Raw genomic sequence first — 13,473 nt, 5'->3', positions numbered from 1 at the left:
AACCCGAATAGTTAGGGTCATGTACATGGTTAAGTTTAGAAATGGTTGGGGTTGGAAAACTAAACCCTGTCCGTATGACGACACAGTTTAAAACTCATGTATCACCGTTCCCGCCACATTATGCAACGCAACGCTACACAAAACAACTGCCTACCAAAACGATGTCACCTCACAATTTTTCACACCCGGACTGATTGTGAAACTTCTGCGTATTGGATGTGTGGATAAAATTGAATTAGCTGTTTGAGCTGCAACTTGTCATGAGGCGGAGTGTGAAATGAAGAGAAGGACACAAAGTGAAGACAAACTTCAGGCGAAACAAAAGAAGTCCAAGAGAAAACAGAAGGCGCCGACCAAAAAACTTAAAGTTGGTACAAACAGAACGTGCCACAAGAAACTAAAAAAAACAAAAGTATAAGTCATTACACCACCATCTCTGTCAATGGTCTCCATGGTTACATTTAACATTCACATGGAGATCAGTCCATGTACGGCAGAAAGAGTCACTTCCACATCGCCTGTGTTGCATTGACAGTTTTATGTATGCATTAGCTCACGTTTTTAAAAATGTTAGCTTTGGCCTGCATGTTCATGGTTTAGTTCATGAACTGTTTTTTCTTTCTTTTCCTACAACCAAAGTTCTGTTACATGTCATCAGTAACATGCACGGATATTTATTCAACTCATAGAGCTGCTTTCGTCCAGACTGAAGACTGTTTCAAGAGTAAAGGTGGTCGAGGAAACTCGGGTGATCAGGAGTCACCGAATAAAAAGTTTATATTAAAATGGTTTTTAGTAAAAAAAAATTTGCCATCCATCCTTGTTAACCATTACATTTTTTTGTTGTTGTTGAAAAATGTAAGACATTATATTGTGGCTTGTGTGGACATTTTTTTAAATTTAGCTTTACAAAAAATCTGTGAAATTTAATGGAAAATGCAGACCACCACACGTGCCTGTGTCAGGGGGCTTAAGATGGAAACCAGTGGAACCCTTCACTGGTTGTTGTATAAGAGCCCTAAAACAAGAGGGGAAATTAACAAGGTAATAGCTTCCTGCTATTTATGTAATAAGAGCTGTGCTTTAAGCTCTTTAACTTCTACCTTCATAAGAAGTAGCCTATATTTAGCTCTGACATGGTCCCATAAGAATGTGGAAATCACAAAATTCATTAACAGAATCATAGCAAATTATATTGATTGAACATTCTCTGATATGTAGGCCTAGACTCATTATTTTTCTTAGTCTATGCTATATCCAATATCAGCAGTAGAATGGACTTGTTGGCAAAATGGGACCAAAAAGAATCAATTAAATAAACGCATAGATATTGGTCTGCCTTACCAACTGAAAACATTCCTCATGGTGATGTGGGGCAGAGCCCTACTTTGTGTTTTACTGTAACAGCAAAGCTTCTTCGGAGGCACAATGTTGGGCTCAGCTGGTTTGGATATTTAAAGTATTTCTTCAGTTCAAATATTAGTTCTGGGAAATGAGCAGATTTTTTTGTTGGGATTATAATTCGAGTAGGATCAAATATTTGATAGATTAAAAGTTGTCACGCACTGGTTACGTTTTATGTTGACGGTTAAATGATTGATTTTCAGTTCGTTATTTGAAAATCTGAGGTTTATTAAATGTCAAGTAAGCACTTTCAGTGATATTACAGTGTCAGACATCAACTTTAAATACATCTGTTGGACAACACTTTTTATCTAACAATCTGTTCAGATACATGAACCGCTCTGGAACAGGTTAAGAGTTCAGCCAAAGTTACTATGGTTACCATGATGATCTAGCCAGGTTATAAGAAAAGCACCTTTGGGAAACTCTGAATGTTGGCTCTGAAGCCAACATTCTCGCTTTATGGTACACCCCTATGGTTCATTGTTTTGTCCTTGTTGTTGTAACATCATGAGTCACCACTGAAAGACATGGCAGTAAGTCGCAGCGTTTTATCCAACTTTCTCGCCAGCTGCCTTTTTGTTAAAGATGACTGCACTCATCTGAGCTGTGACCTGACACACAAGTGTTGGCTGCAAAGCTTTGTGATGAAGTCATTCATTCTTTTGACTTCTCGCCACGCTTTTCTGCTCAGTTCTCTAAAAAAAAAAAACAACCTCTAGGCTGACATCAGTGTCAGAGCAGCAATATGTGCTTATGCATACATACACATGGACCCACGCGCCACCCACCACATCACAAGCTGTGAACACCTCAACCGCCAGTTCTTAACTGTGAGAGTATTTCACAGCTCTGATGAGGGTTATAATGTGCAATATGTTCACTAATTCATTCGCTCTCTTCATCTTTTTTCGCCCCTAATCTCTCTCCTCCTCCCTCAGTCTGTACGTCTGTCGCTGTGGCATCTGTTGTTGTCCTCTTAGCTACTGTGGGCTCAATCTGTCCAAAAAGGCCCACTCTGCTGCCACTCTGTTGCCATCTCCCGGTGATCCATTTATGCTTTACAGTTGGTGTGGAGGCAGCTTGGAGACTAAGCCCTTAATTACAGCTGGAGTAAAGAGCATTAAAGCTTCACAGGGGTGTGAATGAAGTGCACATGCCTTGACTACATCTGTTGAGCAGTGTGAATTTAGTGGACGTCTGGTGTGAAGTTTCTGGCTCGTCCATGTGAAGGATGGTGTAAATGGGATGAATGAATGGGAGGATATAATTTTGCTCATACTTGGCATTCTGTATCGAAATACATCATCCTATGAAACGCAGTCAGATTTAGAGTTGGAAGACAGCATAAAGCAGAAACAGGAAGCTGTTCTTTTTCTGCAAGGGAAGCTTAAGCTTTCAGAGCGTCACCAAATGGCAGATGGGGAAAGAAATGAAAAAACCGATGTGATTGTAGTGCCCAACATGTTTATCCACTTCAGTGAAGCAAGAGAGAAAACTATGAGAGATTGTACTGGGTGAAGTGTCAGCACACTCTTTCATGATGAGAAATACTTTCAAAAAGAATATGAACCTGCCCATTACAGCACCTGATTTAACTGTGCTCTTCTTGCTGGTAATCCATGAGCAGGGTTAAAGAGAAGGCAGTTATTCGTTGCATAATCTAATCACATTTTTCCCAGGTCCAGTCATTTCTTTCCTCTGGGTTCAGCTCTTCTTTTCTTTTTCCTTCTCCTTTCACCAGTCTTAAAAGCAGCACTTCGCCGTCCTCTCAGTTTAAAGCTTCACAGCTGTTCCACCCCTGACTGCTGCCATCCATGGGTAGAAATAAACCCTTTGAAGCAAATTAGTCTTTTTGAACTATAAACTAATGAAACTCACTTAACTTGAAGAGTGTTAGACTTTTTGTAAGGCTGGTTAAAGGCAAACAGGCCCAGATGAGATTATTAACAAGAGCAGCCTGATATTTGGCTGTGGGGTGCATGAAATTGTTACAGCGTTATGTACAATTATGTGCAGTGGCAAATTTATCAATGCATTCATGCTGTTGGTGTCAACACTTGCTGAGGGCTACATTTCTTGTTTTTGTTTATGTCTTATGTTAAACTCAACTCACGAAATCAGGCCAACTGCATGCAACAACACACAAGGGCATAGTTCCTCTTCATAGATTATACATCTTCAGTTGCTTTGGTTAACTTAACCTTGGGGATACACTGTATGTGGTACTGATGCTGTCATTCCATTATAAAAACTGGCATATTTGCAGTTCTGTTTGATGAATCTCAGTCATCATGTAAATGCACACACACTGGCCTGATTCTTGTAGATTACACACGGTTGATTATTTACAGTGCTGTGCAAAAGTCTTGAGCCACCCCCTCATTTCTTTATATTTGCTTCCAAGAAGCCAGACTATGCAGTCCTTGCACTTGACCTTTTTTTTCCTTTTAATTAAAGCACTTAAAAGTAAAATAGGCTCCAAACTCAAGAGATGAACCAGTGTTATTCCTAGATATAACAGGTATCTTAGCAAAGAAATCATTTTACAAGCAGCCTGCAGCAGATGTCCGATTTAACCGACATAAGATAGTATTTTGATTCAACCTTCCTGAAGAGATATTAACTGAACATTTGGAATATCTCCGCGTGATATGCAGTGTGTCCTTAAACAAATCTGAGGATGGTGGACAGGTGGGGAAGTGTCAGACCTGTAGATGAACAGAAATTGATGTCCTTCACACATGGTAAAAATCCACCAATTGACAGAGGACCTGAGGGATGCATCTGACCCTTCAATTAATCCTGTTCATCAGAAATGGTCCCTATTGAAGGGTGGCTGTCAAGAAACCATTCTTAAGAAAGGGAAGCAGAGGGGAAAGGCTGAGGTATGCCAAATGCAACAAGAGCTGGAGTGACAATCATTGGCAGCAGGTCTTATGGAGTGATGAATCCTCCCCAGAGACATACATCAACATCATTGGGATCAGCTTGACAGAGAATGGAACCAAAAGGCAGCCAATGTCCTGTGATATATTGTATTTAGATTTATGTTTGTTCATATCTTAATAAATCTGTTTTCAATTTTCCTGACATGAAGACATGAGGGATGGTTGAAGACTTTTGCTCAAACTATGTATATAATAACAAGTTATTAGACATGGCAATGTAAGAAAGAAAGACAGTTATTTCATTTCCCAAAATGTTAAAGTGAGATGTTAGTAGTCTTTAACTATTAAAAGGAAAAAGTTCAGAACAAACGACACTAGTGGACTTCTTCTACAGACATATTAACAATTTAATTCAACAACACCAGAGCATAACACCTTACCAGTTTATCTATTTTGGGCACCCATTTAACTAATGTATGCATACAGTCAATAGAGCCCAAAGGAGCGCATACTTTATCTCCACTCTATCTAAAAAAGTGAGTGTGCAGACCATGTCCTCATATAAATGGCTATCAGTTATCATTGATCCTATAATAACTCAAAGATATTGGTTTTGGAAACCTCATCAAATGAGATGCTTCAAGAGTGTTTGAATGATTTCTTCATGTATTTTTTTTAAACAGGTAAGTTGACCTGCAGGTTCATTTGTCTGTCTTACCTGAACAAATTAAAGAGGTAAAATCCTCCATAGTAAAACTAAACCGAGTAGGTAGTGTCCGCAAATTGTTTTTTTTGTAGAAATTAAGGGAGCAATTGTGTTTTTCAGGACTTTGCCGATTCAATATTCCACTTGGTGAGGGAGAAGTACCGGTCGCTGGTGGGTGGCTGCAGTCCAGCACACGCTCGACACAAATCCCTGGCAGGCATCGTAATGACCCGAGGTATGGCAAATTTCATTGACTTTTATATATGACTTTGAATTATTGAGGTGGTGCAATATAGAGAGAGTGAGTGTGGCAGGTGGCGGGGCTAGGTAAAGAGAAACGGAGGGTACGAGACGAAGAGATGGGAAGGGAATTCAAGATTGTGAAAGAGATGATGAACTGAGCGTGGGAAGACAGACAGAGTTTCCATTCCATGCTGTACCTTGCGTTTGTGCAGGAAAGTGTACCTTCCTGCTGAATTATTGACTATTCAGAGTCTCCGAGGAGAATGAGACATAGTTGTGAGTGTCAGTCATCTCCACTGCATGCTGGACTCGCAGTGCTCAGGCAGCTTTGACAGGATTTCTAGATGCCACAGTGCGAATCTTAACTAGATCAGCTTAATCTAAAACCCGACTGAGTGACACACCGACGGGACGGTGAGGAAGAGAGGGGAGTTTTACACTGCTGCGCTCCTGCAGCATGAAACAATCAGATGCGCATTTATCTTTGTCTTCCACGTGGCGTTTGGCACAAATAACACTGTCCTTACACACGGACAAACAGATATGCGGGAGCATACTCTGAGGAGACTCCTCCTCTTATCATAGTTATAGTACCAGTAAGACGGGGTCACTACGAAACAACAGAAGTTTGTGCATCCTTCATGAGGAGAGCGCTGAACAGCAGTAATGTGCTTGTTATGACTACAAATAGAGTCCCACTGTTCTCCAAATAGAACATTACCGCTCATTAGCATTTTGCTAAAGACGACATCGATGTCAGATGCAGGATGGAAAGAAGAAAGAAAATAAATTCCAACACTGCATTTCAGTTTGAGAACCTTATTCTGTCTGTGAAACATGGCAGTGGCAGCATCGTGGTTTGATAAACCAAGTTAAGTCTAATCAGAAAGCAGGTCTTGCAGCAACAACCCTGGCCGCACAATTTGTTTTATTGATGAAAAGTTAAAGAAGAAGAATTGTTTTGGAATCAGTGAAACAAAGTGCTGATCTTAATGCACCAAAAATGATGTGGAAGGACCTGAACCCAACAGTTCAATTGTAGAAACCCACAAACATCACAGAATGGAAGCTATTCTGGAGAGTACTCCTTTAAGCTGATCAAGCTGACGTACAGCACCCATTTAACTGTGCATTATTCTCAATAGAGATATGGTCAAGCAGCCTATAAAATGTTGCCTTAATTGTTTTGTAATGTTGTCTTAGCTATGTTTGGATGCCACCTAAAGTCAAATTCTACAGAGTTCCTGCACTTTAAGCATTACTGTATCAGCTTGTCATTAGTCACTGGCCATGGCTATCTTCACTATATTTGATCATTTCAGTGTCAGTATTTCATCTTATCCTGGTTGACAAGCAAGATGTTGTTTCTTGGTTAGAATGTTTTTGTGATGTTTGAAAAAAATTTTAATTATCGTGTTATGTTATCGTGTTTTAAAATACATGTTATCATGTTAATCTGAGCAAAATCACACTAAATCCAAATTTTAAAAGTCAGACTAACACACCAAGGTAATGCAGTTCAAAGTCAAATTACACCTGCTTATTTCGATTTAGTTGGACTTAAACTGACCTAGCTCCTTCTTGGGTTTTGACCCAGAAGTTTCAAAAGAAGCAGGTACACAGAAGAAGAAGATCTGACATCACATTTGTTAAAGAGTGTAAAACATACAGCATATATGTAATGTACAGGACTGCATAGCTGTCCACGTGCAGCACCTGGCATGGGACAAGTTTTCCACTAGCTGAACTGTTTGCGCGTTGATTTGGTCTCTGCAAAAAGCCAAATGCTGGCAAGCAGTACTTTGGTCAATAAATTGATACCCTTCCAATGATAGTATAGTCAGACAAGAACTATCCAGTAAAGTGGCATTGTCCAGCTATAACCTTAGCTGTGCATGTAAACAGACATTACTGACTGGTGTTAGCTGGTAATGTTTCAGACAAGCTCAGTTAGCTTAAGGAGACTTGATGCTTTCTGTTCATCATCAGTACATGTTGGCTTAACATGTTTTTCTTAGTTTTGCTGTTTTATGTTGTTGTTCTTGCTTGGTATTAGCTGCTGTTGCTGGCTGTCTCTGTTAGCTGGATTAATATTTTATTAGCTGTTGGTGTTCTGTAGCTTGCAGAGGTGAGGCTGCTCCTTCATCGAACATGTTGAGGATGTGAGGAAAGGTGGTTCTGGAAAGCTGGTGCACATCTTCTTTGGCTGTGCCCACCTGATGACTCTTTAGATTTCCCTGCGCTCTTACAATTACAACACATTAATAACTTCATATTTTTCAATTTTCCTTTTTTAGAGTCTATAAAGGTGAGTGATATAGATGTCGGGAATATTGTTTCTCATACCAGAGCGGTTGATAATTAGTAGTTAATTGGAAGACTAACATATCTAGGGATTTGAGCGGGCCATGAAAGAAATTATTCATATCCAACACATTTAGCCTTTTTTGGACAGTCAGTTGTGAATAGGGGGATGATGTGTGACATGTTCCGTTCACCCACCGCTTCACTCACTTCCTCATATGTAAACTGAAACAATGTCCAGCAGCTATGTTACACAGAGAGATACTCAGTATAGACGAAGTCATGGGGGCAAATAGAGAGCCATCTCTCTTTGTGGCATATATTATAAAAAAATTACCAAACACAAAAATGCACACAGTTCTACACATGTGGAGTGCTGACTCACACAATTGCTTGAGTGTGCACATGCACACAGACACACACAGAGGAGAGTTATCTCCCTGTGTCGCTGCAGGCTGTGGGGGTGTGGGGGTCAGTGAGAAGGGATTGGTATCTCTGCTGTCTTTGGAGTGCTGCAGCTCATCAGTTTAGACTTCAGTGAGATCGTCGCTCATCCTGACCTAATCCAATCCCTCTCCTCTGCCTCCCAGTAATTGCTTCTGTTTGTTTATTAATAGCATATGTTATCTTCAAAGATCCAGACCATGGGCTGCCAAGTATTCACAGTGAGGCGGCGGCCGCAGCAGCGGTGTGGTGGCCGGCGTCCGTGCAGGCAGACACCAAACTTGACAGGAACTCTAGGGAGTCCCCGCCACCTCTCTCTCTGTCTCTGTGTGTCTCATGCCTCTGCTTTTGCCTGCAGAATTTTAATCAGGGTCCGTCTTTGAACTGGAGATAGACAGCGAACCCCCCACCCTTGCTGGGGTCCTGCCGAGACATTTGAGCTCCAACCTGAGCCATATTAGCCTCACCGCTGGGCTGAGAGTTGCAAGATGATCAGTAAACTGGAAGCACAGACTCTCAAATAGTGTGGAAAATCTAATTTGAATTGATCTGAGATAGCGTTGTGTGTCTGGAGATGGTAAACAGTGTTCAGATGTGCTCAGAGACATGAAAAATCAGGATCATCCACATGGAAAAATGCTAAAAGACAAACAAACACCCCTCCCTGGTCTCTTTTTCTTTTTAAATGTGTTTGTGATGAGTGAAACTTCCTCCTAGGCTTTTTTTGTTGAGCAGAGCAATGAGAGAGATCGAGAAGGAATTCCACAGGGACTGAAAGAAAGAGATGAAAGAAAAGGGTTTCAAACAAGTCGATTACAAATGACAGTTAAGCTGTGGTTCAGAGTCTGCATATCCATTTTCAAAGAGGGATTTTTCTCCGCTCTTTATCTGTTTTTTTCCGGCCGTTGCAAACTGTAACGTTTAAATAATCACATCCAGCAACAAAACAGCTTCTGAGAGAAGGAAAAATGTTCGAAAAATTAGCAGAGATGTGCAGAGGGTGTGTTGCAGCAGAGAGAATTTCACAAAGCCCTCCTTGTATTTTCATAGCAGTTGCCTGTTGAAGCTAATAAAGATTCAACAGAGTGCATTCTCCACTCTTGCCAAGTTGTTTTTTTTCCCCCACTCTCTGCTCGTGCAGAGATTTTCTGCAACTCAAACGACAGGAATTGAATGACTCTCAGTGTAATCATCTCACATCTTGTGATGAAAGAACATTATGAAAGATAGGACTTATGGAGCTCAACCTAAACAGCATATAAAATGAGTTGGCATATAAATGGCATATAAAAGTAGACCTTTAGAGCTCATTCTGCCTCAGAAGAAAATGTTTCAATGTCTGCTTTATGGCTCTTAAAGATAATAGTTGGCTTATTAGTAAACGTTTTTCCCTGTTTTAGAGCCACTGAGTTTAAAGGGATTTTAGTAAGCTTCCAGTGTCTGTTAGCTGCATTTGACAGTTGTTATAATGGATCATTGCAAAGTTCATGTCACGGTCATTTCATTTATATGGATGTTTTTTGTTTTTTTTCATATAGTCATTGTCAGCCAATAAGACAGTTACTTTTAGTTACCTTTGCAAACTAATCTATTTAATGTCATCTAAAATTATCAATTTTTTATACTCCCTAAATCGCCCGGGGAAACGAGAGGCAGGGTACACCCTGAACAGGTCCCAGTCCATCACAGGGCTAACACAGAGACAAACAAGATCTCACACTCACTCCGCTGGTCAATTTAGAATCACCAGTTAACCTGCATGTTTTTGGGCTGTGGGAAGAAGCTGCACCACATAGATGGAGAGAACCCACGCCTGCACGGAGAGAACACGCAAATACCACACAGAAACCCCCCCAACTGAGATTGTGCTGTTGCTGTGAAGCAACAGTTGTAACCACCAAATCACCTAACTCATATAACACTCATATAAAAGTGAGCAAATATAACAAAAATGTATATGATAATAATAATGGCTTGTTATTAGCTATGTAATAACCTGTAAGGAGCATGTCAGTGTTGTAGCTGGCCGAGGTGGACTTCATTAGTCATGTTATGTTGTGTGTTAGGCACAGATGTCCCCATGTTTGTACTTGGTTGTCAAAAATGATCGGAAAAACAAATGAAATTCTGGAAATTTTGTTTTATAAGCGAATGGATATTTGAAGTGGAGTCTGTTGAAGGTTTTCACAAATGATTTTCATTCAAAGAGCCCATATTTGGCTCATTACGTTATGCTTTTCACTGCGCTGTCTCACTGTTGTACAAGTGAAACATCTGCAGAACCAGAGTTATCCTTTTCCACACAAGACTTTGCTCCTAAACTACTCAAATGCCTAATTTTATTTTTTTTTCTTCCATCGATTGCCCAGGTCACCATGAGTTGCATTCACATAACGTCTGCCTAGTGGCGAGTTTGTTTCACCTCAGTGGGCAGCTGCTTCCGTGCCTTTTTTTGACAAATCAACCAACAAATCAGGGTATCAAACTACAGTACGCCTTTCTTAAAAGAGGACTATAAAGAGGCAAGAGCTGAAACTGAGTGTTTCGGACCGAAAGTAAGGGGAGGTGATGCGGGACTTTACAATGTGTTTTTCAAGCAATAAAGCTTGCAAACCTATCCTGGTGCAAGCCCCAAAGAAAATGATAAACCTGCAAATAAGCATGATTTGGGCTTCTAATACTATATATTACAAATGATTTAGCCAAATATGCCGCCTTATTTTTTTATTGGCAATGTGTGGCCATAATTTGTTGGCAAAACAGATATTTACACCCTAAAATTAAAGACTGCATCTAAAACAAACTCCTTTCCCACTCCCGTGTCTAATGAGGAAAAAATTATCAATTCGTTATAATAGCATTCTGTTTGGGAGGATGAGCAATTTCTTGTGTGTCACATCTCTGTTCTGAGTGACTAAGAATGAGAGCGCTCAAACAACATCTTCATTTGACGGCAGCATTAAGAGATTAAGAAGGGGGTTGGTCCCGGTGTAGCTGGGGAACAGTATGTGACAAAGTGAAGGGGCGGTCGGAAAGGAAGAACAATAGTAGTTGTTTTGTAGGGTATGTCTGTGTTTTTTGAGACCTACCCTAAATGAATATTGAATGAAGCTGATTTTAAAGCTCCCCTTTTCCTCATCTGTCCCCGGCTGACTTCACTGTTTACGCACTCGCTTTGAATTAGAAGCCTGAAAAGCTAACCCAAAATCTGAATTTAGGTGAGGCTGTCCGATGTAACAGCCTGAACAAATGGCTCACAGTCTGCTGCAGGGCTGTGTAATGTAGTGTGGTGCAGCCTGGTGGTGAGAGGCCATTTTGCCAACATGCAGGCAGAGCAAGTGAGGTGGACCAGTGTTCGGGTGGGGGGGGGGTTACACAACATTAAGCAGAAACACAGAGGAAATGCATAAGCTGTAGCTGTTTGATAAATGTGTTGACTTACACTTTGATGTAAGAAAAAAACAACTGCTTCAGCAAAAAATACACCCAGCTCTGATTTTCCTCTCACAGCTGAGGAGCTGTTCATTGTAGGCTTGCGGCTCTACCTTTTTTTTTTTGGTCGTTCGTTTCTCAGAGCAGCTGCAGTGGAAGGTCACGATGACCCGCTTTGTTTAAGAGGACACAAGACATGGTTTTCTTAAGATTTCATGGCACAACGTGCGACGACTGGTGCACAGTACCGGTGAGCGGGGCATAGTTTGGTGGAAGAGAAAGAAGTGTTTTAGACAGGCGTTAACACAGACCATGAACAATAAAGTGGGCCCACTGGCATCTTTTAAGAAGGTAGCGGGCCACAGCGCTCAAACGGAGCTGTGTGGACTGAATCGGCCCCGAAAGCTTTGCCCAGAATCCCCATGGCTAAACATAATATGGAGTTAAATAACTTGAACTTGGCCTGAGAAATTCTGCTCATTGTATGTACTGAGAAGTACTGTATGTCGCTGTTATTCACTTGAATATGAGTGCAATTTGCTCACTCTTTTGACCAGGCGGGTGGGCAACGACTGCACAGATTCCCTTTAATTCCTGACAGGGAAATTGCACAGCTTTGCTTGATTGTTACCACACCTCCTCCCTCACTTTTAACCTCCACTTCGGTGCTGCCAAGTTCAGGAACAGTTATTAAAATAGAGCGTTAAATAAACACCTCTGTGCTCCTGGCAAGAATAAAAAAAGTCAAAGTCTCAGCTCTTTATGCTGTCAGAGAGTGTGTTTACAATCTGAGGTTTGTGCTTTGTCTTCCCGCGACAGGCCTCTGACATTATAGTGCAGTTGCCATAGTGAGTGGTTCCAGGTCTGAGTCTATGATGTACATGCGTTTTGACAGTGCCGTTATCCACCGGTGTGACATCTTTGAATCACCAGTAATCATCAGATGTATTTGTGTGTGAAGAGCTCCAGGCCTTTGACTTTACTCTACCTTGTTCCCTTTGACAGTCCCTTTTTTGTGTCTCTGTGATGCAGCTGATTATTCCTGCTTTTAAAACAGCGCACCGCCTGTGGGTCTCTGTCCCTTCCTCTCTGGCTGTCTCTCTTTCTCTCTCCTTCATTCATCTCTGCTCCTCCTTTGCTCTCTCCTGCAAACTGAAGGCAACCTCAGTGCCAATTTCATGGGAGGGTAGCGAGCAGCGCGGCAGAAATTATCCACTGCAAAATTGATCTAAACAATCTCAAAGTGGAACGGCAAGGGAAAGCAGGAGAATAAAATTGGGAGAGTCTGTTACCTTTTTGCACTTGCTTTATCACCGGGAGGGAATTGGGGGGCATTGCTTACAGGGAATGCTAATAGCTGAGCTCATGATATAGAGATTTCTATAGGGCTCTGCTGTCATAAATATTTTATGTTTTCTGCATAGTCATATATAATCTATAATCTACTTGATTGAGGCTCATAAGGAGGGATATTACACCATCTTGGCACATTTGATTGATCACTTCAAACTTCAGCACACATGGGATGATGAGCTGTTGAAGCTGTGTATACAGCAAAGCGCATGAGTTCATAAAAGCATTTGATTCCCAGTAGGTACAGTCAACCGGATCCATTATCAAACGGGACATCTTTTTAATGGCATCAATCCATTCTGAATCAAACCATACAAACTACGTGAACAGCGAAGGCCGGCTTAGTTCATTAGTGATTGATCGTAAAGGTAACAGAGACATTCTTGCCTTTTTATTTATACTTTCCTCGGACGGTATTTCACAGGCCGCTGTCCGTGCTCTGGAGTTGGCGTTGCCGAAGTGTAAAGAGACATAAACTAGCCAGTGTACTTTCTCGCCGATGCGGGACGATTTTTTATGCAGCCGGATCATTTTTTCAGTATTATACAGTGTATAACAAGCTTAAGATTACTGGAGACCAAAACAGAGAGCTAACAGCAGAGTGAATATTGGAATTAAATCCGGCCGACTGGATGACGAGTTGTACTTTAGCTGTTGGATGTGTTTAGTTCCTGCCTCTGTTGTCCCACAGGACCT

The 13,473-nt window shown here is 41.1% G+C and overlaps 1 protein-coding gene across 1 annotated transcript in view; it reads left to right on the top strand.

Moving 5' to 3' along the window:
* Positions 1-13,473, top strand: part of adarb2 (adenosine deaminase RNA specific B2 (inactive)) — a 63,872-nt gene that overhangs the window by 26,666 nt on the left and 23,733 nt on the right. Inside the window, exon 3 of the mRNA XM_072378297.1 lies at positions 5,122-5,236. Coding sequence (XP_072234398.1) covers positions 5,122-5,236 — 115 coding nt within the window. The remainder of the gene's footprint in view (positions 1-5,121; positions 5,237-13,473) is intronic.

The sequence above is a fragment of the Leuresthes tenuis genome, unplaced genomic scaffold (assembly GCF_036924035.1).
Source record: "Leuresthes tenuis unplaced genomic scaffold, fLeuTen1.0.hap1 SCAF_24, whole genome shotgun sequence".
In the NCBI taxonomy this organism is placed as follows: domain Eukaryota; kingdom Metazoa; phylum Chordata; class Actinopteri; order Atheriniformes; family Atherinopsidae; genus Leuresthes; species Leuresthes tenuis.
This window is presented reverse-complemented; position numbering and strand designations above follow the sequence as displayed.